The 26,579-nt window shown below is 33.9% G+C and overlaps 1 protein-coding gene across 1 annotated transcript in view; it reads right to left on the bottom strand.

Annotated features, from left to right (window-relative positions):
• The window catches only part of LOC118182172 (protein turtle-like), a 553,469-nt gene that overhangs the window by 59,779 nt on the left and 467,111 nt on the right, over positions 1-26,579 (bottom strand). The window contains exons 10-11 of the mRNA XM_085818215.1: positions 5,222-5,249; positions 119-207 (exon numbers count right to left, since the gene is read on the bottom strand). Of these exons, the coding sequence (XP_085674341.1) occupies positions 119-207; positions 5,222-5,249 (117 nt within the window). The remainder of the gene's footprint in view (positions 1-118; positions 208-5,221; positions 5,250-26,579) is intronic.

Raw genomic sequence — 26,579 nt, 5'->3', positions numbered from 1 at the left:
ATGTTACCATTTCCTTCCATTTATTTAAAAGAAAATATACTACAGAAATTCAAACCTTTTCCATTTGATAAGACTTACAGAGAAACAAGAGCTGGCCGGATGAAACATTCGAACCTACCTTCTGAGTCTATTGAATGAGGAATGATATCCGGGCCTTTTTCACTTGCATCTTGGCTTTCTTCCAGCTCCTTCTTCGGCACTTCGCATCTGCAATTCAATGAGCGTGAAGAACAACTTTAAATGCAATACTTTCCAAAAACCGTGCAAAAATATTCAGCTATATAATTTGATTTAGGGACTCATTAATTTTTCTCTTCGATGCATTTCCGAATGGTCGCAAAACCGCGAAAAGAAAGTGAATAAATATAAGAAAAATTCTCTTCGAATCCAAGGTGCAAACGCTGTTTGAATTCAATTTTTCCAAGTAGTTTTAACTTTTTTTCCTCCTCTGGTACAAGTAAGGAGAGTAAAATGTTTTATTAAATTTCCCCGTTACTTTGTTATGATTTTTCTGAGTTGATTTTCACATATATCTTAAAATTGCATTGGTATTTCGTTTCGAAACAGTGGTAGTAAAGACAAAAAAATTCGAAAGTTTGCGCTAGAGCGTTTAAGTGAACTAGAAACTCTTAAGAGCATATGGAATGTTCAATTTTCGGAATGTTTCTTGAAAAATACGAAATTTCTTTCTCAGACTTGGTCTAAAAATATCTTCTAATGAATTAGAATAAATGGTTTCTTTCGGCAAAATTGTTTAAGCTCGGGTATTACTAATTTGTTATTTGTGTTTTCTATTTCATTTTCACCTGCAGTTATAAGAAAAATGCAAAGGGGTATGAATAACAAATACTATACAGCATTTCTTCGCTGGTCTTTTAATGTAAACTTCCATATTTAAAACACATGCACACATTTATAAATACAGTAATTTGTGATGCATAATGGTTTACAATTACATTAATAAAAAATAAATTTAATATTTTTCACATTTGATGCAATTACTAATTATTTTCAATTACATCCCACCTGGAATTGTTTTTAAATTTAATTGTTCTTTCACGGAATGGCACTTCTAATTTTCTTAATTTTTCATACGAAATTTTAGAAATTAAATACATTTAAATCAAATATTAAAACATGACATCATTTGTAATGCATATTCATAAATCTAATGTTTGAGACACTGTCTGCATCCAGATATCAAAGTAATTATTCTCAATTTTAATAAAAACGCATTTAATTAATATAGAAATTTCAAAATTAAGAAGTTTAAGGAAATCAGAACAGTTCCAAGTTTATGTTTTATGGAAAGGGTTTATAAAAAGCAATTCCATTTAATAACTATAATTAAAATAAATGAATGACTGCAATGATCTACCAAAAATAATAATAAATAAAATTTTATGAATCTTCTCATTTGGGATCAGTGACAGGTAAGTATTTATGGCAAACAGAATTGATTATGACATTTTAACGTATTTTTCTGCATCAAATGTGAAAAATATTAAATTTATTTTTTTATTAATGTAATTGTAAACCATTATGCATCACAAATTACTGTATTTATAAATGTGTGCATGTGTTTTAAATATGGAAGTTTACATTAAAAGACCAGCGAAGAAATGCTGTATAGTATTTGTTATTCATACCCCTTTGCATTTTTCTTATAACTGCTATTAAAAGTAAATCTTTATCTTTTTATATATTTAAGATTTTGCAAACTTTCACACATTAAAATCATGCATTATGATTCTTTCCACAGAATTCATTTTCATATTTTTTATCATCAACAGCCATCCGATGATTGCTTGGAAATCCGCATGTGGCTTGGAATAAAAAATGCTACAAAATTTAAAATTTTATTCAACCAGTTGTATCAGTAGTTTCAGCTATTTTTCGATTGTCTTTCAAATTTCGGACTATTTTCGAAATATGCAAGTTTAGAACAGATGAAATAGTACTAATAAACAGGAGATGGGAAACTACGATCAAATTTCTGAGATCTTTGTAATTCATACTTCGACTGGAGTTTAGAACATACTCAAAAATACAAGCAACAGCATTTTCCAGCCTGTAACATGAGCACATTCGTTTTTTTTTAAATTCGCTACAAAAACGGTTTGCCTTTTATGCTCCATACATAACAGACATTTTGAATATTCAATTTCAGTAAAATTTCCCAATTCTCCTCTGGGTGTTGTCTTAGTTCAGCTTGGTATGAAATAGCATTCCAGTTATGTGAAGCTCAGTGAATCAACAAACAATTCTTTTACAGTTCCAATATTTATGCCTTTTAGTGGGTGATCATGGGTTATCAACATATTCATCGTCAACATATTCACTCCCTCTCAGTTTTAATAACACTGCGGAAAATTACACTTGGGTAGTGCATTGTGGGTTTGTGTATTGAATACCGGATTTTTGATATGTGGCTCAGAAGCAAATTAGATATTGTAATAAAATCGTGCATTAGGTACGGGTTTTCGCGTATGCTAAAGAGCGTGGGAACAGAAAAGTGTAGCGGTACTTCGAGCCACCGAAAAATGAATCAGAAGTTAGGAAAAACAGGAAGCTGTTTTATAAAATAGTAATTGAATAATACATTTAACAAATAGGAATATAAAATACTAGATCTCAAATAGTTTAGAACACAGAATCTTAAAAACAGTCTCAAAGAATATGATTATTCAAGAAGCAAAACGGATGATAACTTACAAAGAAATCATGGTTTTTACTAGCTCTTCATCATAATAAATTATATTTTACAAGACTTATAAAAAGAAATCTGTTATATATGCGGACTAAAACAGGGATTTCAGAGAAGATGCGAGATGGATATATAAACAAAATAATCTCGTTCTTCTTAGCTTCGTTATTAATGTAAAAAAACAACAAGCAGTTAAACTTGAACAAATCGGAAGTATGGATGAAATATCTTTGACTTCTGATCCGCTTTATAAACGAAAAACACAAAACGTGTTAATGTAAACACCAAGACATGAAAGCAACGTATTACACAGCTGTTTTGGATGATGATAAAAATTCTTGTCATCATTGATTTTTAAAAGAAAGATACCATTTCACGAATGGTGGCGAAAAGGAGTGTTTGTACAAGTTAAAGCAAAAAGCTGAATCAAATGGAGGAGAGTTGTGTATAGAGTAAGTGTAATCTAGATTGTTTTGCTAGACTCGTAAAAAAATCCCCATTTTTAATATGAGATAAGTAAGTGCTCACGGAATAAAAGGTATTGAACGTAAACCGAATGAGTTAAAAATTCTGTTGATAGTAACTCCCAAAAGATCTAAAACAAGCCAGATCGAAAACAATCCAAAAGATCTAAAACAAGCCAGATCGAAAACAATCCAAAAGCTCTAAAGCAAACTTTAGATGCCAATATTAATAAGCTATTTGAAGGATTCAAGACACATGAAGAAGAAATGAAGCATTTGAGGTTACATCAATCAGAAAACCGAAATGGCTAAGCACTTTGAAAGTTAGTGAAAGTTTCAAGCGATGTTGTTGAAATTTAAGTTAATTCTAAAACCAATAAAAAAGATCTTAAACGCTAAGGCAAGGAGGATGATTTACAGTTGGAAAATTCAACATTTGATGTAAAAGAGTTTCCAAGCGGTTCTTCCAGCTTTGAATTCTTGGGTTTGGATGGCAAAAATTAAAATATATTCGAAAGATATTTGGTTTGTTTGTTGGTTTATCATTTTGCATTTTCTTTATGAAACACAGAGAAGACATGGATGCTTGTAAGCATATAGGGTTTTTATACGTAGTAGCAGTCACTTAACAATTTATCTAGTCGAAGCCACCTCAAGATAAAATTGATAGCTAGAGATAAGCCGAAGCATCCTTGAGATTAAGAAAAGAAGAGCGCTACAAACTTTCATTTCATATGCCAAGGTGTACTCCATGGCTGGCTCAAAACTAAGATGGAATCGGGCAAAGTTCTGCCGCCTTTTATGAGTTCCCAAAGCATTATAGAACAACAGGCATTTTCTTCCTCTAGGCCGTGCTGAATTCGTAGACCTGATCTATACTATGATCAGTAAGGAAGATAAATAGGAATAACATCAGTTACAAAAACACCACAAATAGTATACACTGGCCTTAGGATTTGTATGTTCTGAGTTTAGCTCAGAGCACAAATTGCGGATAATTTAGAAACTCGGACGTTATGAATTATAGGAATATGCTTTTAAGAAATATCTTCTTTTCTCAGCTATTTCTGAAATTCTTATGTCTGGTTTATTCTCGATATGAGCGAATTACAAGCAAAGTTATACATTTAATATGATGGTTTCTGCGAAAGATTTTAAATAAAAAATTAAAACTGGAACTAAGAAATTATGAAGAAAAAAGAATATTATAAGTGCTTAAAAAGCTTTCCTTTTTCGCTTTTTAAAAATGAATTAAAAATATTTTTCTAACATCGTGATTTTTTATACTGCTCGAAAATACTTAATATTACTTCACTGCATAGTAATTTTATAAATTAAACGCGCAATGACAAATGAATTTTGAATAAATGTGAAACTTGCTTAAACATAAACTAAAACAAATTAGTTTAATTCAGAAATATTTCCTTTCCCAGTCTCTCGAAATACTGACGGTTGCTTCATATTTTACGGTAAAAAAGTTGTCAAATCTAATTTAAAAAAGCGAGGTCGAGGATTCTTCAATTCTAATACGATTTTTGATTTGGAAGCATACATTTATATTCCTTCTTTTTGACATTTGGTTTGACAAGAATTAAAATTTCCAACCCCTTATTCTGACAATGGCGTAGAAAAATTGCTTCTTCTCTGAATATATTCTGAACAAAGTATTTCCTTTTTATCTATTGGAAAAGAAATCAGCATATTCAGGAAGTAAACGCACTTTCTGGAAAAGTAGAAAATAACAATGCGCATACGAAGATGACAATGGTGAGGTGAAAAAGCAAAAAAGCAAAATTGAATTTAAGCTTCTTGCTAATGGAGAAAGCACTCTATTGATTTGTCTGTAGCAGATAGTCAGGAAAATTTAGCGCTTCTTAGTTGCAGCAATTACAACATATTTCAACAGAAATCACATGATATGACAAATACCCATAGAAAGAATACATCATACGCAACAACAAAGAAAATATTTAGAAAATATAAGCAAAGAATAATATTTAATGTTTCAACTAACTAACACACAAAAAAAAGCTTCACAATAAATACTTACTCAATTTTTTCTAACTTTACGGATGTATCTGAAAAAGGAAAAGAAAAACAATATATTTTTAAACCTTATAAAAGTTGAATATGTTTACCAAAATGGTAGATTTGAATGAAAAGAAATCTGTAATTCAAACTAATGACAAATAGAAAAATTTAAATGCAAAAATTAAATCAATAATTAAAATTTTATTGAATAAACTTTTATTCTAGAATGTATGTTCAAAATCTACCAAGAAATATATTAACAAAAGTGATGTTAAAACCTTATTTACATTCATGCTTTCATAGGTTTCAGCGCATGTACTTACGTAAGATTTCAGTCAACAACTACATTAACATTTGAAACAAAAACGTTCCCGAACCAATAGAAATAAAAGGAAAACCGAAACTTCAGTATTTCTAATCTTGTAATGAAATTATAATCTGCTATCTCTTTTCTCGCTTGTTTACAGGAAACCTGTTTTTGCTGATCTTTCTTGAACCAAATACATTATTATAAAGACTGGAAAGATCACAAACGTTTTTCGCCAAGACCGAGAGTGTAGATTGCGCCAATTAAGCTGCATAGTTTACAAAAATGTTTTCTTTACAATAAAAATAACTGGCTACGGTTGCTGTTACATCGCTATGAACCAAATTCTGTAATCACGTGTCTACGTCATCTGTCATCGAAAATACTTCTCATATTTTTGATGATGGATGTGTATATATATATATATATATATACTTACTCTCCTTTATCACAATTCTAAAAGTACGGCTGCTTTCATTGTTTTAGTTTACGACGTTTATTGCGTGATTTGCATTGCATACATATTACTGGCCATTACATTTACTACATCAGGAAAGCAAACAAACAACAGAATGTTATTTACTGTACATAGACGATATAATGGAAGGAGAAAATGAGTGAATTTATAGGTAATTTGAATCACGCAGCGTACAGAATTCACTACACAGAGTTCCAGCTCTAGCAGCCCAGCTGTTCATCATGTCGAAATAAACTTGGATGACAGACACGGATACTTCCCTCCATGCGGCTTCAGCTCTATGCCAGAGTTTATCAGCCACAGATACTGGCGAGTTGAGACTCGCCCTTCCTCGGCAGCCATTACCATATGTTTTCAATGGACAAGAAATCTTGCCAGCCAAAGCAACAGTCGAACAATCTCTGTACCGATGAAGGTCATGGCAACACAGTCAGGTCAGATGCAAGTATATGGAGTATCAAAACAGCATTACCGACAAAATTAGTAAAGTTACAGTACATTAACCATCTAGCTTCTTCAGCGGCCCCCAACTGTCAATTTATTTATAATTTTAAAAAGGTTACAAAAATTTGTCACGGAATCACTGAAGTCACAGTATGAGAGTACAGTTTATGGGTGACACAGGTTGAAGCCCTGTTGATGTAAATAAAATCGATGATGGATTTAAGTTCTATTACATGTCGTTCGATGGTGCACTGAGAATATTTTAAGTTTGATATCATAGTTATTTGCGTGTCTAATATAAAATCTCTCGGTTAGATCTCCTCTTTTTCCCACATGTGTATGGATCAGTGGTTGATAATTTCTAACGTTTAAATATGTGAGGAAGAGGATATAGTGGGAAGATACTGCAAAATAAAGATCTGGACATCACAGCCAGTATGCGGTATTATGTTGCTGAATTATCCTGTATATATTATCTTGTTGAAAGATGGCTTTATAAAGGCCTCGAATGTACGACGGAGTTACGGTGAAATGACCAAATTACCTGGTTTGCTACTGTGTGACATCACGGAAGGCGTCTGATCCTTCCAAGACTTCTCTTGCTGCAGATTTGAGTATGGACAATTTGTTCAATATTCAGATTCGCCTATTTTTAATAATGTATAATAATTACCTTTTCGAAGACTTCCAAAAAGTATTTAAATGACCGTTTATACATTTGCAGTTACAATTAATAACTTAACAGATATTATTTTTGAAGAATATTAACAAAAGTTTCTATTCAGTATTTTATAATATTATGTTCAATTACTTTCATACTGTATAATAATCATCTTAGGACTTGTTGAAATACAAAGCTGAACATTATAATAAGAAGAATTCTTTACTAAATAGTACCAAAATACGTTTATGAAATTTAATATTGATTTCAGTGATCACAAAATTTGCAGTTTTGATTTCACAGATATGAAGGAAAGGTAAAGAAGAGGAATTAGTAGTGTCCTTCAAATTTCCTAATTTTTCTAAGACTCAAAGCTATAAGTAATTCAGTGACAAGAAGTAAACATTATTTAGCAAATTAAAAGACATAAAAAGGATTTTTTTAATCTCCTATTACAATATAATTATCTAGCAATCATTATTGCAATCACCATTATTTTAATCATAGGAATAACTTGAATGAATGATTAATAATATAGCCAATTCCTTAAAACTATTAACATTTCAGAACTTTCAAAAAGTATGCAATAGTATATTTAATTAATTTCAGTTAGTATCTAGTAAAATAAACAGCAGATAAAAAACACCGCTGCAAAAAATTAACATTTCAACACATTGTAAATTAAATAAAATACAAATTTACTGTAACATTAGAGAAAGCGAATTATTTTTACATATTTATGTAAGAATATTTCAGTATGCGTGGAAGAAAAGACACCAATTACATTTTTGTCACGGCCGAGATGATTATAGATGTTGCTGGCATACAGATAGAATTTGGAGGATATGGAATTTGGAGACCAAAAGCAGCTGTAGATTCACTACATAATTTTATTTCTCGATGAATAACTTTTTAAGACACACATTTTCAATTATACAGCATTTTGGGTGCGACAAGCACCCCACGATTTTTCTTGGCTTATTATATTTTTTATACAACGGACGACACAGAAAACCAGCCCAGGGATGAAAAGCACATCTTAGCATAGAGAGAGGCAGGGAAGCAAAGATAAGTGCTCATTTGAGCAAGAGTATTTATAGAGTTGATTGAATTGTTTAAATTTTAAACGATCATTGGACAAGAGCTAACCGCATTGCAAGGTTAATGAGATGACATAATGTGGATTAGTTTTTTTCACACGACGCAGCTTAGATGCAGAACTGGGACATAGCCAAATCAAGGGAAGAAATTAAAAGAATATTTACTAAATTAAAGTTAGTAGTTTTTTTTTTCATAATTTATATTTAACGTAGTTCCCCCTCCCTTCAAAGAGAGAAAGGCTTGGCGATAGAAAATCCTTTTTAGAGTGTTAGCAAATGAAGATAAATTTTGTACAATACATATAATATGTGGTTTTTCAATGAGGAAAAAATGACTTTTTTTCAGAAATGTAGCCTTTAGGTTTACATTCCGTCATTTTGTTGTCCTCCGTCATTTTGTTGATGAATTTTCTCATATTTTAGCGTAGAAAACGACTTATAAAATGTAATTTGGAAATATTACAAAAAATATCATATAATATCTAATCTAAATGTACAGTCCAATTTTCTATAAAAATATGTTTTCTCTAAAAATACGCTTTTAGAGTTCTTGAAATGTTTTCTCCAAATATTATAAAAATTATTCTAATTTTTTAAAGAAAAAATCGTAAAAATTCACAGTTCTTGAAATGTTTTCTCCAAATATTATAAAAATTATTCTAATTTTTTAAAGAAAAAATCGTAAAAATTCACAGTTCTTGAAAATTTTTGCTTGGATAGTATAATATAATTTTTTACAGTTCTTATCTTGAAAACCTTGTGTAGGAACTGTTGAATTCAATATAATATTTTTTTATGTATTTTATGAAATTCCATTGAAATCAATTATTTCCTCTACAACGAGTAAGAAAATGTGTTTGTAATTAATGTTTCGTACTGAAAATGAAGTGTAAAATGGACTTGAGACATTATTAAGCATAGAAAAGTAACAAAATGCAATACAATAATAAAGTAAACTTTGATGAAAAATAGACATATCCTGTACAAGCGAATCAGTGTAACTATTTGATGGTCTGAGGGTTTCTTAAATACATTGGCAAACAAAGTTTCAGTTCTTTCAACAAGGTAACCGGTTTTCAGCATTGTATCAATACACGAAATTTACTAATTATAAATGCAACAATAAAGTTTTTCAATGTTGCATAATTGAAGTAAAACATAAATATACCGAAACTCAAAATAAGATTAAGACAACTTGTATTCAACAGTTTTTTTATTGGAAGACAAGACTTGCTGATTTTATCATGCATACAGGATTGTATCATATATATATAGGATTTTATCGACTAAAAGTTTGTAAGATTATATTGATTTTAACTATTGATCTTAAATTCGAAATTAGTGTTCTGATATAGGACGGAATCTTTATTGATTACTGATAATTGGACATTTCTGAGTTTAATGATTATTTTAAGTATAAATCTTAACCATTAACAAGCCACCCCAGTCCAACTTACTGCAATAGATAAAATACTAACTTTTACCTCTGAAATAATTCATATACAAGAACCATATTGTTTTAACCCTTTCGCCGTCCTCTCCTGACCACGAAAATTTCCCCCCAGCGACCGTCTGTTTTTCGTAGCGTGTAATGTTGTTTTCTCTGTACATCATAACTTTCCATACATGACTTTCGTGGTGGATGAATGTCAATGAATATTAAATAAAATTATAGGGAAATAAAGCATAAGGTAAAAAAAATAATAATATCTCCTCTTATTTCTAACAGCAGGATAATTTGATAACATCTGATCCAGGCGGTCCACTCCTCCCATTTTGTTGTAATCTTTTACAATTATTGGATTTTTTACAGTTCTTTTCCGTGTTACAACATCAGTCATCGAGTTATTATCGACTGTACTCATGAAACGTATATCCTTCTGTCTTTCCAATTCACAATCTCATTTTTTTTTTTTTTTTTTCTGCTGAGTAGACGTTGAAGCCATCTCTCCCTGTAGAAGAATGCTTGAGGCGCGTCACGGCCGCCCTGCGGAAGTTTCACTTGAACGCGTTAGACGCGTTACGTACGACGAAGAGGTTAAGAGCGCTTTTGTCTATACAAATCGAGACCAGAGAGTATTCGTACGAAAGGGACACATAATAGTTGGACAGTCATAATCGTTGCAAATTCGAACATTGATTTCATCGCTGATTGTTCCTCAGATTCTGCGAACATTCAAGGCATTCCAATTATCAAAATCTGCGCCTACTTCTTACCGGAAGAAGAGATAAGTAAGTGCTTGTTCAAATTAGATGAGATTTTAACTTATCTCATTTTAGCAGATTTTAATGCAGAGCACGTTTTATTGGGGGGAGGGGGCAGACACGGTTGCCGCTAGAGACATGTATTTGAAGAGTATAATATTTATTTTTATGCAACAGTATTTTACTTTTTGATGATTTTAAATCCAAAATCAACCTTTTCCAGTGGGAGTAGTATATGTGGATTTAGTTCTCGGTCCCTCCAGTGTGAAATATAATGATCATAACATTGCAATATCAGAAGAAGAGTCTCAAACAAACAAAATAACAATTGAATTAGAAGAATGTTCTACTATTACAAGAAATATTACTCGAATAAAAGGATTCTGTAGAAGTTTAAAAAGATGTAATGGAGAAATTACAATACAGCGGAAAGTATATCGAATGAAGAAGGAGTAGATGGTCACAGAATATGAAGTATAAATGACTCGAAGATTAAACAAGATGTTGGAAAAGAAGAAAAGACAGAGCTAAAAAAAGTGATTACTAAATCAAAATACAACTGCAAGATAAAATACTTTATAAAAAGTAACAAACACTGTAAGGATCTTAAGTTTTACTAACGTTTATTTCATTTTAAATCTTTACTATCACTTCTTATTTTCTACTTCCGGCCAGAATCATAAGCGTGAAGGATTTTATGCAAAGTTGTCTGGCGAACGCCAAGTATTTAAGTGTGGCCTTTTTGCCAAGCAGAAGAGAGGAAGCCGTGAGTTCGAAGCAGGCCGCTTACCTTAGAAGTTACGCAGTTGCTATTTGCCTTCCAGGCCAGAGGTTTTAATCCTCTTGATAAATTAAACGTATTGTAGTGTTCACAGTCTCTGTGCTACATACGCTTCCTGTTACTATAAGGCCAATCTTACACGTATATTATTCTAAAGTTAAATTAGAGTTTAGTTTTATTTTTATACCTTTTACGTTAGACCCCGAGTGGAGGGTCATTGTATTCCGAAGTACGGAAGTCATTGTATATAAAGAAAAATAAAGGGTTTTGTATACCCTTCGCTGTATCCTGTCTACTTACTACAATTAGTGAACATAGCTTTAGTAAGCTCTCTGTTCCTAGTCAGGTCATTGTATGTTTCCGAAGAAGATTAGAAGAAACATTGAACCTGATAGTGGCGCCCAAAGACGAAGAATAACCATGGCCGAATTTCAAGAAGAACCTGTGCTGCCTGCAGAAACGGCTCAGAATCCAGAAATGCCAGCTGCCGCCCTGGAAGGATTTGGGTACATCGTCCAGACCATGCGCGCTTCGATGAAACCAGAAGCAACGTTTCATGGAAACTCACAGGTAACCAGTTTTTTGGAAAAATTGGATGACCACTTCATGCTCTACCCCGTGCACGAGTTTCAGAAAGTTACCTTAGCTACCAGCGCTTTGAGGGGCCAAGCGCTTAACTGGTTCAAATGTATCGGCAGAAGTCTCTTGGGTCAAGCAGGAAGTCCCACCTATACCTACGAAAATTTCAAGACTGCCCTACTAAAAGCCTTCCCTGTTGTAAGGGATCGTGCGAAATTAGAAACAGAACTTTTCAGTATATATCAACAAAGAATGGAAAACCTCTCGAGTTTTATTTTAAGAAAAATTCACGTTTTCAAGCTCTTGTATGGAAACCGTCCGGATCCTGAAATAATTCAAGTGATTTTGCCGAGGTTACTACCCCAAGTGCAAGACTTTATTGAATAACGAAATCCGACTACACTGGAAAAGTTATTTGAGCTAGCAATCCAGTTTGAAAGTAGAAGAACGGCGGACGTCGAAAGAAGACGCCAATATCAACAGCGAAACCAATTTGGTACGCCAAGACTACAGCAAACTCAAGCACATGGCTACGGAGAAAAAGCGAATCAGTGGGCAAGGAAACCCGAGCATTCAAAAACAGCCGGCGAACGTCGACAGTTCAATAGCAACCCAGGAAAAAAGTCTCAAGGCCAGGGGAAAAAGAAGGAAAGCACGGAAAGGAAAAATAATTTAAACTAAAACGGATTTCTGCTGACGAGAGGGTGCGGAAATCCGAAGGCCACGAAAACCCCTCTTCCTACAAGTTAAATACAGTAATGGTGAAAAATTTAACTCTTCCGAAGATTGAAGTCTTGGTAAATAATATCCCGGCCACCGCACTCCTGGATACCGGCGCGCAGTGTTCCTGTGTGGCAGAAGTCTTTTTTAGAAAGTATTTTCGCAAATACCGCATATATAATGCAGATAATACAACAGTATTAGCGGCGCAAGGAGAACAATGTAAGTGCGTAGGTAAAGTACCTTTGTACATCCGTATCAAGGACGAACAAGTAAAGGTGATGTTTTTTATAGTAAAGAATTTGCAAGCAAATTTAATCCTAGGAATAGACTTTCTTTCAGACACACAAGCTACACTGGATTTTAATGAAGCGTCCCTTAAGCTGACGATGAAACCAGTGCGTGTAGAAAAGTTTGAACCGCCAAGGTTAAATCTTGACCACCTGCCTAATGACGAGCAAGATAGAATCCGACAAGTGGTAAGTGAATTTGCTTCCTTATTTAGTGATATTCCAGGATTTACTCAGGTTACTAACCATAGTATTGACACCGGAGATGCATTGCCGGTTCATCAAAAACCATACCGGTATGATAAGAATAAGGAAAAAATTATAGAATGGCATATTACCGATATGCTACGTAAAAAGATCATAACGCCCATCTCAAGTAGTTATGCTAGTCCGGTGGTTTTATGTAAGAAAAATAATGATTATCCTTTGGAGCATCCAAAAAGGTGGAGATTCGCTATTGATTACCGTAAATTAAATTCCATAACAAAATATCCGGTATATCCGTTACCGATCATAGAAGAAATTTTAAGGAACATAAAATCAACCAAATTTATGACGACTTTAGACTTAACGAATGGTTATTTTCAAATAGGGGTCAGGCCTGAGGACGTGCCTAAGACTGCTTTTATAACCAAGTCTGGCACTTATGCATTTTTGCGTATGCCGTTTGGCCTTTCAGGCGCCCCAGCAACATTTCAGCGATGCATGGACATTGTGTTAAGACCTGTTCTTGGAAAGTCCACATTTATCTATTTAGACGATATCATTATTACTAGTGATAATCTCGACCAACATATACAGGATTTAAGACAGGTGTTTTCTTTATTAAATGAGGCCGGTCTAAAAGTTAATGTCGAAAAGTGCAAATTTGCAGCCCCTGAATTAAAATATTTAGGTTACAAAATATCGCAAAAAGGGATCGAGACAGATGAATCAAAAATAATCGCTGTACAAAAGTATCCGACTCCAAACACGGCAAAGAAGCTCTCTTCTTTTCTAGGACTTTGTTCATATTATAGGTCCTTTATAAAAGATTTTGCGGCTATCGCTGAGCCATTGTTAAAATTAAAAAGGAAAAAGGCAAGATTCTCGTGGACGGCCGAAGCCAATAGTGCTTTCGAAAAATTAAAACAAGCATTAACGCAAGCCCCTGTGTTGAAATTTCCTGAAAAGGATGAAAATTTAGAAATTTCAGCGGATGCTTCGGATTATGCGGTAGGAGCGGTACTTTCGCAAAATCAGCAGCCCGTGGCATTTTTTAGCCGAACTTTAAATCAAACACAAAGAAACTATTCCGCGACCGAGAGAGAGGCACTTGCAGTTCTGTTAGCAGTGCAAAAGTTCCGAGTCTATTTTGGAAAGGCGCCGATAACAGTATATTCTGATCATGCGGCGGTAACTAGATTGTACTCAGGGAAAAATTTATCCCCAAGGTTAATAAGATGGGCACTCAAGCTGCAAGAATATAATCTGGTAATCAAGCATACCCCCGGAAAGGAAAATATCGTAGCAGATGCCCTATCACGAATTAAATTAGACGAACAGGGTAATACCGTAAAAGTTGAAATGATTACAGCGTGTACAATAAATTCCCGAGAAACTGTAATAACCGAACTGGGTAAGGGTCCTGAGTTTGGAAGTATTTATGAGTATTTGAAGGATCCTGAAAATTTTAGCCACCAAGATATTGTGGCGATAAGAAATAGGGCGGCCCATTACGAACTAATAGATGGTCTATTATTCTACACAAAAACTACGAATTCCAACAACGAATTTCGACCTGTTATCCCAGCTAGTCTTAGATTAAATATCCTGCAAGAGCTCCATGACAGCCCTTTAGCTTCTCATGCTGGTATTCGAAAAACTATCCAACGCGTACGCGAGGCAGTCTACTTTCCTGAACTGCAAAAGTTAACAAGGGCGTATGTCCAGTCCTGCCCAACATGTCAAGCCGTTAATTATATTAATTTCCGCCCGGCCGGGTTTCTAAATAGTATTAAATCCGAATTTCCAAACGAAATAATCGGCATCGATTTATTGGGCCCTTCCCCAAAAAGTCAGTTAAATAAAAATCGCTATCTCCTTGTCATGGTTGATCATTTTAGTAAATGGACCGAAATTGTTCCCTTAAAACGAGCCTCCGCGAAATTAGTTACCGATTCTATTTTAAATAAATATATTTTAAAATACGGGGCGCCCCTAAAAGTTATATCGGATAATGGTCCTCAATTTGTAAGTAATATATTTGAAGACATGTGTCAAAAACTGGGCATACGTCATTTAAAAATGGTCCCGTGTCGGCCGCAATCAAATATAGCGGAACGGGTCAACAGAAATATAGTGAAAATTATCCGTAGTTATGTTAAAAATTTTCATAAAAGCTGGGATAACTATGTCAATGAATTTGCTTTTGCCCTTAGGACCGCAAAACATGATACAACGGGCAAAACTCCTGCTGAGTTATTTCTAGGCAGAAAGGTTATAACACCGTTACATAAACTATTTTATGTGCAACAAAGAGCCCCAGAATTTAAAATGGGTGATATAGAAAAACTAATAAAAGAAGCAAAAAAGAATACGGAAGTAGCACAAAGAAAACAGAAGTTATACTATGATCTGAAACGACGGGGAGTAACTTATAAAGTAGGGGATGAAGTTTTAAAAATTAAGCATTCACTTTCTTCAGCACCAGAAGATAAAACTGCCAAATTTTTTCCACGCTTTGAAGGACCATATGTTATAGAAAAAATAACTCACGCTGTTGTAGTGTTAAAGGCAAGAAATGGTGAAACCTGTTCCGCAAATATTGATCAAATTAAACCCTACTTCGATCGTAATAAAATGAAAATCTTTTCAGATCTTTTGCAGGATCCGGTACGGCAGACACCGCAGGTACAAGTTCCAGAGGTGGGAAAACGACAAGTACAAGGGCAAGCCAATGAGAGACAGAAGCAAGTGAAAAGAAAATTGCCCCGCGGAAAAATTGAAGGTAAAAAGAAAAAGAAGCCGTTCCACCGTCCAGAAAACAGAGTTCACGAACACCCCCAGAATGAAGAAGGGAGAAGGACGACGTATGTGAAGAGGACCAGGAGAAATGACGGCAACTATAACCCGGCTTTGAAACGGAAGATTGACTCATCCGACAGAACTCTCCGCAGCAAAAGTCGCCGAACTGCGGAAGGGCCATCAGCGGCGGAGGAAAAAGTACAAGAAAAATTTGAACGGCCAACAACGAGGTCCAAGCAGGATCACGACAGAAGTTTCCCGGTTCCACCAAGACCAGCTGCCTTCAAACGGCCAAGACCACAAGCAGAGGACAAAAGGAAGATGTTCAAGGGTGGCCGTAGTGGTGAAAAACGGAAGCTTCCAGAGGAAAGCACTGAAGGGCGAGCCCGTACAAGAAGGAGGATCAACCAAGCTACTATCTGCTATACCTTTAAAGACTGGGCCCAGAAAAGGATGTCTGAATATTACAAAGATAAGTAAAATTTTATGTTACTTTGCAAACTTAAGTTAATCTTTCATTTTTACTGCAAGTGGCAGATTTCAAGAAGTTTTACCTCATGCGAGGTCTACCTTTATCGCCGAAAGGGCGAGAAATGAGTTGCGACCGATTTTCGTATTATGTTTTTAAATTACTCGTGCGTAAAACTAAAGTTGATGTATAATAGCGTTGTGTAAAGACTTAAATATTGTAAAAAGTTATTGTATAAATTTTATTTAAAACATTCTAGCAAGAAAGAAGTTTTAGTCTGAAAGACTTTTTGAAATGTAGTATTATTTCAATGTAGAAAGAATTGGCACTTGCTTTGAAAAGAATAGAAGTTAACAATGTACTACTAATGTATGTTTTCAAATGTGTAAAATTAACGGCATGTTGATATGTTCTTATATACATGTGAACTGTTATTTTAAATGTTAAGAAATACCGTGATATGGTAAAAGTGAAAGTAATGTTAAAAATTTGTTATTCGTGTGACTGTAAAGATTAAATCATGGCAAATATGTGGTAAAGGTTGAATGATGTAGTTAGGCTCTCTGACGCTACACTTTAGAGTTAGCCACTTTTAGAATAGTACCTCAGGGTTTAAAGTTGAAAGTAGGGTGTGTTAAGAGGTCTCGTATGTTGAATTTTAACACGTTAGTGTTTTGATTGTAGGAGGAAGTGTGGCACACGTAGACAGAAACACATTCGTGTTTGGTGTTCTTTTACAACACATGTCAGAGAGCACGGGGAGAGATAATTAAAATAGTCATGAATGAAATAAGAATGTTAAGAGAAGTATATTCTATATGTTAATTGCAATGTCATTCTGTAACATTTCATTAAACTAGTTTTCCTTCCAGATCTCTGGAAGGAACCAGAATTGAATAAAGCTCGTGTTTAGATGCAGTACAGATGAAAAAAAAAAGATTGTTGTATATCCCGGGAGCTGCTATTGTAACAAATTTCTTTCTTTTAAATTTTCTAGTTTCTAGCTAAGTTATGATTGTAAAAGGTTGGCCTCGCGTTAGTTTTTAGAGCTAAAAGTTTTCAACAAGGTCGTTTTAGACCTCAGTTTCAAACAAATTAACTCTGGCGGGAAGTATGTAAGGATCTTAAGTTTTACTAACGTTTATTTTATTTTAAATCTTTACTATCACTTCTTATTTTCTACTTCCGGCCAGAATTATAAGCGTGAAGGAGTTTATGCAAAGTTGTCTGGCGAACGCCAAGTATTTAAGTGTGGCCTTTTTGCCAAGCAGAAGAGAGGAAGCAGTGAGTTCGAAGCAGGCCGCTTACCTTAGAAGTTACGCAGTTGCTATTTGCCTTCCAGGCCAGAGGTTTTAATCCTCTTGATAAATTAAACGTATTGTAGTGTTCACAGTCTCTGTGCTACATACGCTTCCTGTTACTATAAGGCCAATCTTACACGTATATTATTCTAAAGTTAAATTAGAGTTTAGTTTTATTTTTATACCTTTTACGTTAGACCCCGAGTGGAGGGTCATTGTATTCCGAAGTACGGAAGTCATTGTATATAAAGAAAAATAAAGGGTTTTGTATACCCTTCGTCTGTATCCTGTCTACTTACTACAATTAGTGAACATAGCTTTAGTAAGCTCTCTGTTCCTAGTCAGGTCATTGTATGCTTCCGAAGAAGATTAGAAGAAACATTGAACCTGATAACACTATGATTTTTTAAGGTAATTTTGTATAAATCTGAGGGCCATCGACAAACAGATATGGAAGAAATTAAGAGAAATATTGCTAAAGGTATTTTAAACGTGGGCACCGTTCAGAATTCTTCTTTTACCCAAGACGTTGAAAGAATGAATGAAAGTGAAGAAAAAGAGGAAACTTTTACGTGGGACGAGATAAAAACAGCGGTTCATCAGATGCCGGCAGGAAGCTAGCCCAGGCTAAATGGATTACATTTTATATTTATAAAGATTTGATGTAAAATTTTTTCAAGGTTTTCCTTAATTCATTGTATAATATGAGCTCTATTTATGATCTTTTCCCGGAATCTGGAAAATTGCTAAATTAGTTTTGATACCAAAGAACAATAATCATAGCTCTAGACCAAAAAGTCTTTTAAAGGTCCTCGGGAAATTTTTACATAAACAAATTTCAAATAAACTAAAATTTTCAATGGAAGTTAAAAACACTATGATAATCAGTATGATTTTACTCCCGGGAGGACGAAGTACATTATGATGTTATCAATTATATAAGTACAAATAGAAAACAAGGACAAGTGGTCGAAAGCTCGTTTGAAGTGAATCCATACTCGGGCCTTCCCTCCTTCAAAAACTCATCGACATAGAAATTTCCAAAAAGAAGTTTAGAAGGTTGCCTTCTATATTCATTATACATCAAAATTTCTGCTACATTTTAATGTATCTGACTTCAGTTTGGATGTATATTGGAAGAAAAGGAATCAAGGTACAAAATGAGTGAGTCATTTTTTAATTAAAATCAAGAAAATATCACTTATTCATGACATTTTGAGAAACTTTGGAATTTCAGGGCTAAACCCGTAACGCTCGGAACCCGTAACGGTGGGCATGCTGCTCCCCACAAACAAATAATCCTAGCCACATATATTACGTAAACTTAGCACTGAATAGGCCATCTTTTAAAGTTTCGAATGAAGGGATTATACCTTAGCAGGAAGTCAATGCTGGATGTGTAGCTTTTTCAAATATATAAGTATTTATACCTACTGTCATATTAACAACAAAACGGCCTATTTAATTTTCCGCATACTATGCAGTCCTGTAGAGTGAAGATATGTTGTTTTTTAACAGTCCTCTTCATTTTCCTTATTTCATTACTCATTTTCATGGTGACAGAGGGAATGTTGCTACCCGATGACAATGCAAGCCCCCACACCGCAGCTCAGACCTGAGCTCATTTGGCTGGAAAATTTTGGACCACCCGTCCAGACCAGACCTAGCGCCGAGCGATTTTCATCTTTTCCTTTGTTTCAAACATGATCTCGGCGGCACCACTACAACGATGACGAAGATGTAAAAATGTCCGGACCTCTTGGTTATCGAGCAGGAAGCAAGTTTCTATGAAGATGATATTCAAAATCTAGTTCTAAGGTATGGTAAGTGTTTAAACAAACTTGGTAAACTTGGTTGAGAAATAGAAAAATATATAGAGAATCTGAAAATAAATTTGGTTTTTGAAAATTTTCTTTCGTTTGGTTTTCATTTTCAAACGGCCTTTACTTAACCTCTCCACGTATATATATATAAAAGACAGAAATAAAAAAAAATAATTAAAAATTGCTATTAATGTCATGCACAATTCTATGAAATTAAATGATTAATTACGCCAGAGATATAGCTAGTAGATATATGAGATAGTATATATATAAGATAGTATATATATAAGATAGAAAATAGGAAAGCAAATTTCTAAATTTAATTGGCTATAACTTCTTTTATTTTTTATTCAATTTGGGGACTTCATCTCTCTATCTTAAAAATCGCGAAGAAGAGTTGTTATCCGTACCTTTCACTGACATGAAGAAACATAGAGCCATCAAACCATAGCCATGTAAGTCGGGAGAGTAAGGCAATTTAACACTTTAACTGCTTAAGACGTGTTTAAACGTTTTTGGAATTTCTTTAAAAATGCTTAAGACGTCTTTACACGAATTTCAAATCGCACGAAAAATGCTTAAGACGTGTATACACGGAGCCCGAAGTTCGCGAAGATTGCTTAAGACGTGATTAGACGATGCGATCTGGTCTTCCTTCCCCCACCTTTCTGCAGGCGGCTGTCAGTTGACACAAAGCTCTTAATAGGGTGGTAGTCTCTTTGAAAAGAGCACTTTAGGAAAATGTCCTTAGAGTGAAGTATCTTTTTCAGACAGCAGGTATGTATTATCTGTGTGCCGACTAAAAGTTTGCGAAAGAAGATAAATCGTTTTACAACTGTTTGCCTTGTGGTACTTTATACAAATGAAAGTCAAACAGGATCCGACGTTGTTATAGTACATTGCCGAATTTTAGTAGAAACAAGAAAAATAAGAATTGTAACGGAGGACGCCTTTATGCCTATATGTTATAGAATCAAACTGCTTCATTCAAATTAATCGTGCGATCCTACGTAACGCTTAATGCAGATACCTCTTGCCCAATCAAAATAAATTGTAAACCAAAATATTTTTAACTCGGAACTGAAACTTTTCGACTTCCTCCCTTGCTCCTCTAAAGTACTGCGACACTCTTCCTTTCTCGCTTACGCTTTTATCCTCTCGACTTTATTAAAATATAATGATTTAAAACATTAAGGAATGAATCTGGTACCTTTTAGAAGCTTTCGATATTCGTCATGGCTGAGAAAACAGAAGTGGCTGAAGGTAAAAGCTACAATGATGCATTTAACGCAATTCAGCTTGAAGTATCACAATCTTAATTTTTACGCATATCAAATCATCCTTTTGAGATAAGATATTTTTCAGCCCTAATTGAATACAATAATTTCCATGTACACGGGTTTTACGTTACTACGTCATTTTAGGCAAATGAGTAGGAGCGGGGATGAGGAGCGTCTTACCAAGAGGAAAGGTTAAGCGAAAAAGGACGCCGCAATTCAAAGGAAGGAGGAAGGGAACCAAAGGTTTCTGTTCAAGTTAGAAAAGTTTTGGTTTAATATATATGTGTGTGTATATATATTTAACAAATATTTTCTATTCGTAAAAAGCTAATTTAAATTTGAATTTTAAATTATGAAATTTTAATTGCATACAAATAAAAGATTAATTATTGTTGCGAACTAATTTACAATATCATTTAAATTCTGAGAGCATATGCGAATTAAGTGCAAGTATCTAAATATATAGTATAGCAAGTATCTAAATATATATAGCAAGAAAAAATATATAATATTCCAAAATATTAACCCCCAAAATGTTTAACAATTTTTTAAGACTAAATTAATTTGCATAAATGAATAATCGTTGAGCAGGCAGGAAACAGATCTTATCAAGGGGAAGTTGCCTCCAAAGTTACTCAGTTCGTGTTTCGACATCCATATAGACATGGGTATAGTAATATTAATATTCAAAACCAAACGTAAAACTAAATGCAGTGAATTACTTAAAAATAAATTTAAATTAAAGGAATTTAGAAATTTAGTAAGCAAATTGACTAGGAATTAAAATATCAATTAAATGTAAATTGCCAAAGTAGTTCAGGGTAGAAAACCAAAGTTTTTAGAAAACCAAAGTAATTTAGAAACGTCTGCCTATTGGAAACTTCTCCGACACGAATTTTGCATGTAAACCAAAAATAAACTATATACAATCTATTAAAATACAAAAATAATACAAAAATGCTAAAAAAACAAGTAAATAGTAAGTTTTATTTTAACTTACCTAGTAACTACATAATTGTATTCCAGAGAGTACAGTAGCATTTGCTAAACTGAGGTTGAGTAGTTTGTTTCTGCTAACTGTATAAATAGAGGGCACTAATAAAATGTAAAGTTGAGTGTTAAGCTGTTACCTGTGTGATCTATTGTAAAAACTATTCTTGAAACTTTTAAGAAATGTAAAATGCTTGTTCTGTGTGCAAAAATGTTACTAACTGTGAAGCATTGTAAAATCGTGTAAAAAATTGTAAAAATTACTAACTATTACGGTTTGATGAAACACGAGTTGAATAATTGAAAAGTTAGGTTTGGAGGCAACATTCCCTTGATAAGATCCGTCTCCTGCTTGCTCAACAATTATTCACTTATCCAAATTAATTTAGTTCGCAGCAATAATTAATCTTTTATTTGTATGCAATTAAAATGTCGTAATTTAAAATTTAAATTTAAATTAACTTTAAATTAGCTTTTCACGAATAGAGAATATTTGTTAAATTCAAATTTCATTCCTTGCAACAATGGCACAAGAGAATTATTTAAATTTAATTTAACTTTACTCTTTATTTATTCTTATGAAACAATATATCTATATCTCTATCTATATCTCTATATATATTAAATACACATAATATATATATATATATATAATTGCCTTTCCATTTTTTACACCTTAATGTGTCAATATAAGCGGACGCGTTGGGAAATTGAAACAGAGAATTGAAACTAAGGTTTTTGACATAGTTTATTTAATTCATTAAAAAATTTGTCGCGTAAAGTTTCAGTTGTCTGTTTCGGCAAAATGCTTAATGGAGTTAGCTTGGTTCGAAATTCATTTTAAAAATTTCCCTTGACAAGCCGAAATGAACTTCGAATTGGGCTAATTAACAATTTACCGCTTCTTAATTTTAATATTTTAATATTTTACCTTGATCAATTGATTAGTATTTTACTGTGTTTTAAAATCTACCTTATTCATTTAGCATATAGCTTACTATTTACTTATTATACCTCGTTCAATTGATTTATTTTACTGTGTTAAAAATTACTTAATTCGTTTAGCATATAGCTTACTTTTTATTAATTTCACTTGTAAATATTTAATTATTGTATTTTTCTCCTCTTTCACACATTTCATAGCAACTAAATATGCTTATGTTGAAGTTTTCACGGAGCCACAGTTTTTGGTACCTTTTTGGAGTGCGTACTAAAATTTATCTTCTAATTTCCTTAATTTTGCAGCACAATGCGCAAAAATTTTGACGAAAATTTTTCTTTTATGGTTTGTTCTTACAACTTAACTTTTAATTATATATATATATATATATGTGTGTGTGTGTGTGTGTGTGTGTATGTATATCTATGTATGTGTGTAAGATAAAAATATGTAAATCAAAATTATAAGTTATATTAGCTATACTCCTTAATTATCCCTCTCTATTCAAAAAATCGTAGTAACGTTTCGGGAGTGCGTCATTTCTAGATCAGTCCATCTTTCATCGCTTGCGTAACACTGATCACGTAGCTATATCGGGACCTGAACTCAAAATTTTGAGAAGTGAAACCTTTCTAATCTAAACAAAAACCTTCGTTTGGTGTACCCGGATATTAGATAACTGCACACTTTCACTTCAGCTCTCTTGCAGTCAAGACGCTACTTCGCTCCCTTTGCTTTGTCGTGCTGCTAACTACGCCGTTATCTAAAATGTGCTGCTAATTACGCCCTGCATGACACTGTGGGGGTGCGTATTGCGCCCAAGATTATGTGTGACGAAAAATACGTTTTCCGTAATTAGTTCGTGTCCAACAGCAAAAATTATGTTCCACTCGGCCACGTCTGTCTACAAATCTCTCCTTCGAGTGTCATCTTTCTAACTATTCAGTAAACTCTTTCCAACTCATAACGCAGAGAACCATCTTCAATCCGTTTTAACTTAATCCAAGTCATCGTATTACATATATACAACCTGTAAATAAGTTTACTATATATATATATATATATATACGAGGGCTATCCAGAAAGTAGATTACGTTTTGGAATAAAAAAATAAACAAAGTATAGGAAACAAATTTTATTATATACAGATGAAAGCCACACTCAAATACTACTTTTCTACATAGTCACCATACAAATTAAGGCATTTATCGTAGCGATGTACGAGCTTGGAAATTCCTTCGTCGAAAAATTCGGCCGCCTGCGCCTTCAACCACTTCGTTACCTCTTCTTGCAGCTGTGCGTCGTCATCAAAACGCTGCATAGCCAGCCACTTCTTCATTGCTGGGAATAGGTGGAAGTCGCTCGGTGCCAGGTCGGGACTGTACGGCGGATGAGGAAACAACTCCCACTTAAAAGATTCAAGAACTTTACGAGTGACATTTGCCGTGTGGGGCCGGGCGTTGTCGTGAATCAACAAGATCTTAGAGCTCAACATTCCTCTGCGCTTGTTTTGAATTGCTCTTCTGAGTTTTTGGAGAGTTTGGCAATACCTTTGAGAGTTTATTGTAGTGCCTCTTTCCAGGAAGTCCACCAAAATTACACCTTTTCTGTCCGAAAAAACAGTCGCCATCATCTTCCTTGCCGACATTGTTTGCATGCATTTCTTGGGTTTTTGGGGAGAACTTGTGTGCCCCCACTGCATTGATTGCAATTTCGTTTCACAGTTCACATGTTTCACCCATGTTTCGTCACCAGTAACGATGCGATCGAGTAAAGAGTGACCATCCTTATGGTAAGCGTCCAAAAAGTTCAACGCTGCAGCCATTCGCTTATTTTTGTGGTCCTCTGTCAAGATTTTTGGAATCCATCTTGCACAAAACTTGTGGTAACCAAGCTTTTCGCTGATGATTTCGTGCAACAAACTTCGCGAAATTTGTGGAAAACTCAAAGAAAGTTCCGTTATTGTGAAATTTCGATTTTCACGGACTTTAGCATCGACTTTTTCGAGAAGTTCGGCGGTCACTATGCTGGGTCTCCCACTTCGATCTTCGTCGTGAACATTGGTTCGGCCATTTTGAAATCTTATGACCCACTGACGCACTCCACCTTCAGTGATAATGTTGTCCCCATACACTTCACGAAGCTGCCGATAGATTTCTATCGGTTTACAGTTTTTTGCAGTCAGAAACCTTATTACTGAGCGCACCTCGCAGCTCGCGGGATTTTCAATTAACGCAGACATTTCAAACCGTCACAGTATCTGAACGGAGCACAGCACGAACCTCTCACTAGCACGGCTAGATGCAGACTGAGCTGCGCAACGCTCTGACCCAAGATGGCCGCGCTAGCCCCGCCCCTAGCGGACACAGACGGAAACGTAATCTACTTCCTGGATGGCCCTCGTATATATATATATGTGTGTGTGTGTGTGTGTGTGTGTGTGTGTGTGATGTACTAGCTTTTGTCCAGAATAAATAGAATGCTGAAGAATCATAAATGTAGTCGTAGCTTAAATTATCAGACGATAGTTTTAAAAAACAGGATCCATTTATTATATTTCAGGAGAAAATAGCAATCACAATAATCTGATCTCCGGAGTAAATAAAAAAGAACTACTAATAACATTTTGTATGAAGTTTAATGCATTGTGACATTTAAGAAAAGGCCCCGATATTCCTTTTGCGAGTCTTTTTATAGCCCCTGGAAAGGCGGAGCTTCCATGAAATGACGTCAGCCTCGTCAGCCAATCCAGTTCGCTTTAAATATTTCGAGAACATTCTAAAACTGTACGTGTAGAAAAGGCGGGAAAAACAACTTGACTACGGGGCTGTGGATTTAATTCCACGTACTTTCAAATAAGAGAACGTCGCCATTAAAAATGAAAAGAACATACAGTTAGAATTTTAATTCTATTCTTGACTATGGAATTTTATTATTACAAATATATATATAAACTTCAGATAAAATATAATAAATGAATTATTCCCGAACCTGATTGTTAATGAAATATCGAAGGCATTCACATTTTGGACATATGCTTAGTAGTGTGCCTCCATAAATAACATAACAAATTATCGGAATCAGAGCACATAAAATATATAGGCTTTCTATAAAATATACGCGTAATTTGAATATTGTAATGATGTAGAATTTTATGAATTCATTTCGCATAAAATTCTCAGTATAGTTTCCTTGCGATGATGTTTATTTGCATTTTAGCACTTTTATATATTTATTTAGTTTTAACTTTTGCATAATTTTTTTAAAATCTTATTTTCTTCGAACTTTGAAAATGAAACTATCTATTGGCAGTTAATACTTTTAAGAACACTAAATTCTGAAGCAGCAACTAGCGCATTATACTTTTTTTAACTAAAGATTTTCTAAGGTACTTAAGAATATTATCTTTCTAACTTACTGAAAGGTAAGATTTTTTTCCAAGACATCAGGAAGTTTAAAAAATCTCCAAATTACTGTAATGAATTTTACTGATGTAGTTTGGAAGATTTACCGCAGGACATTTAAGTACGGAAAATGAAGAAGAGGTTGCGATGTTAATGGATTTATGAAAATGTGATGAAGTAACACCGTCAAGAAAAAAGAAAAAATCAGTGTTGATAATTTTACATACATTTTAGTTCATTTACTGGTATTTTATCGTCTTTATTATGCTTTTCAAACATTACTTTCTTATCTTACATCGAAGGATATTCTTTTTTAATAAAATGTTTTAACACTGGATAAAAGAATACTCGATGTGAGAAAAGCTAAATTATTGCTCTTAATTTTGCATTGATAAATCCATTTTATAAGTAATAAAAACTATGGTTTGAATAAATTGGATTATAAGGCGAAGGAATACAATAAAAATATTCTGTTCAGCTTAGTAAATGTCTTGTACAACTCGTGGCTTTGAGTTACACAACAACTATTCATTTTTTCTTGAAACTCTTAAAGATGTTGGCACTTTAAATGTGGGAAATGCTGAGAATTATTTTCATAT

This window comes from Stegodyphus dumicola, chromosome 6, assembly GCF_044657685.1.
Source record: "Stegodyphus dumicola isolate Sdum_Otavi_A_Nest chromosome 6, ASM4465768v1".
Taxonomy (NCBI): Eukaryota; Metazoa; Arthropoda; class Arachnida; order Araneae; family Eresidae; genus Stegodyphus; species Stegodyphus dumicola.
Note: the sequence above shows the minus strand (reverse complement) of the source record. Positions and strands in the feature narration are given on the sequence as shown.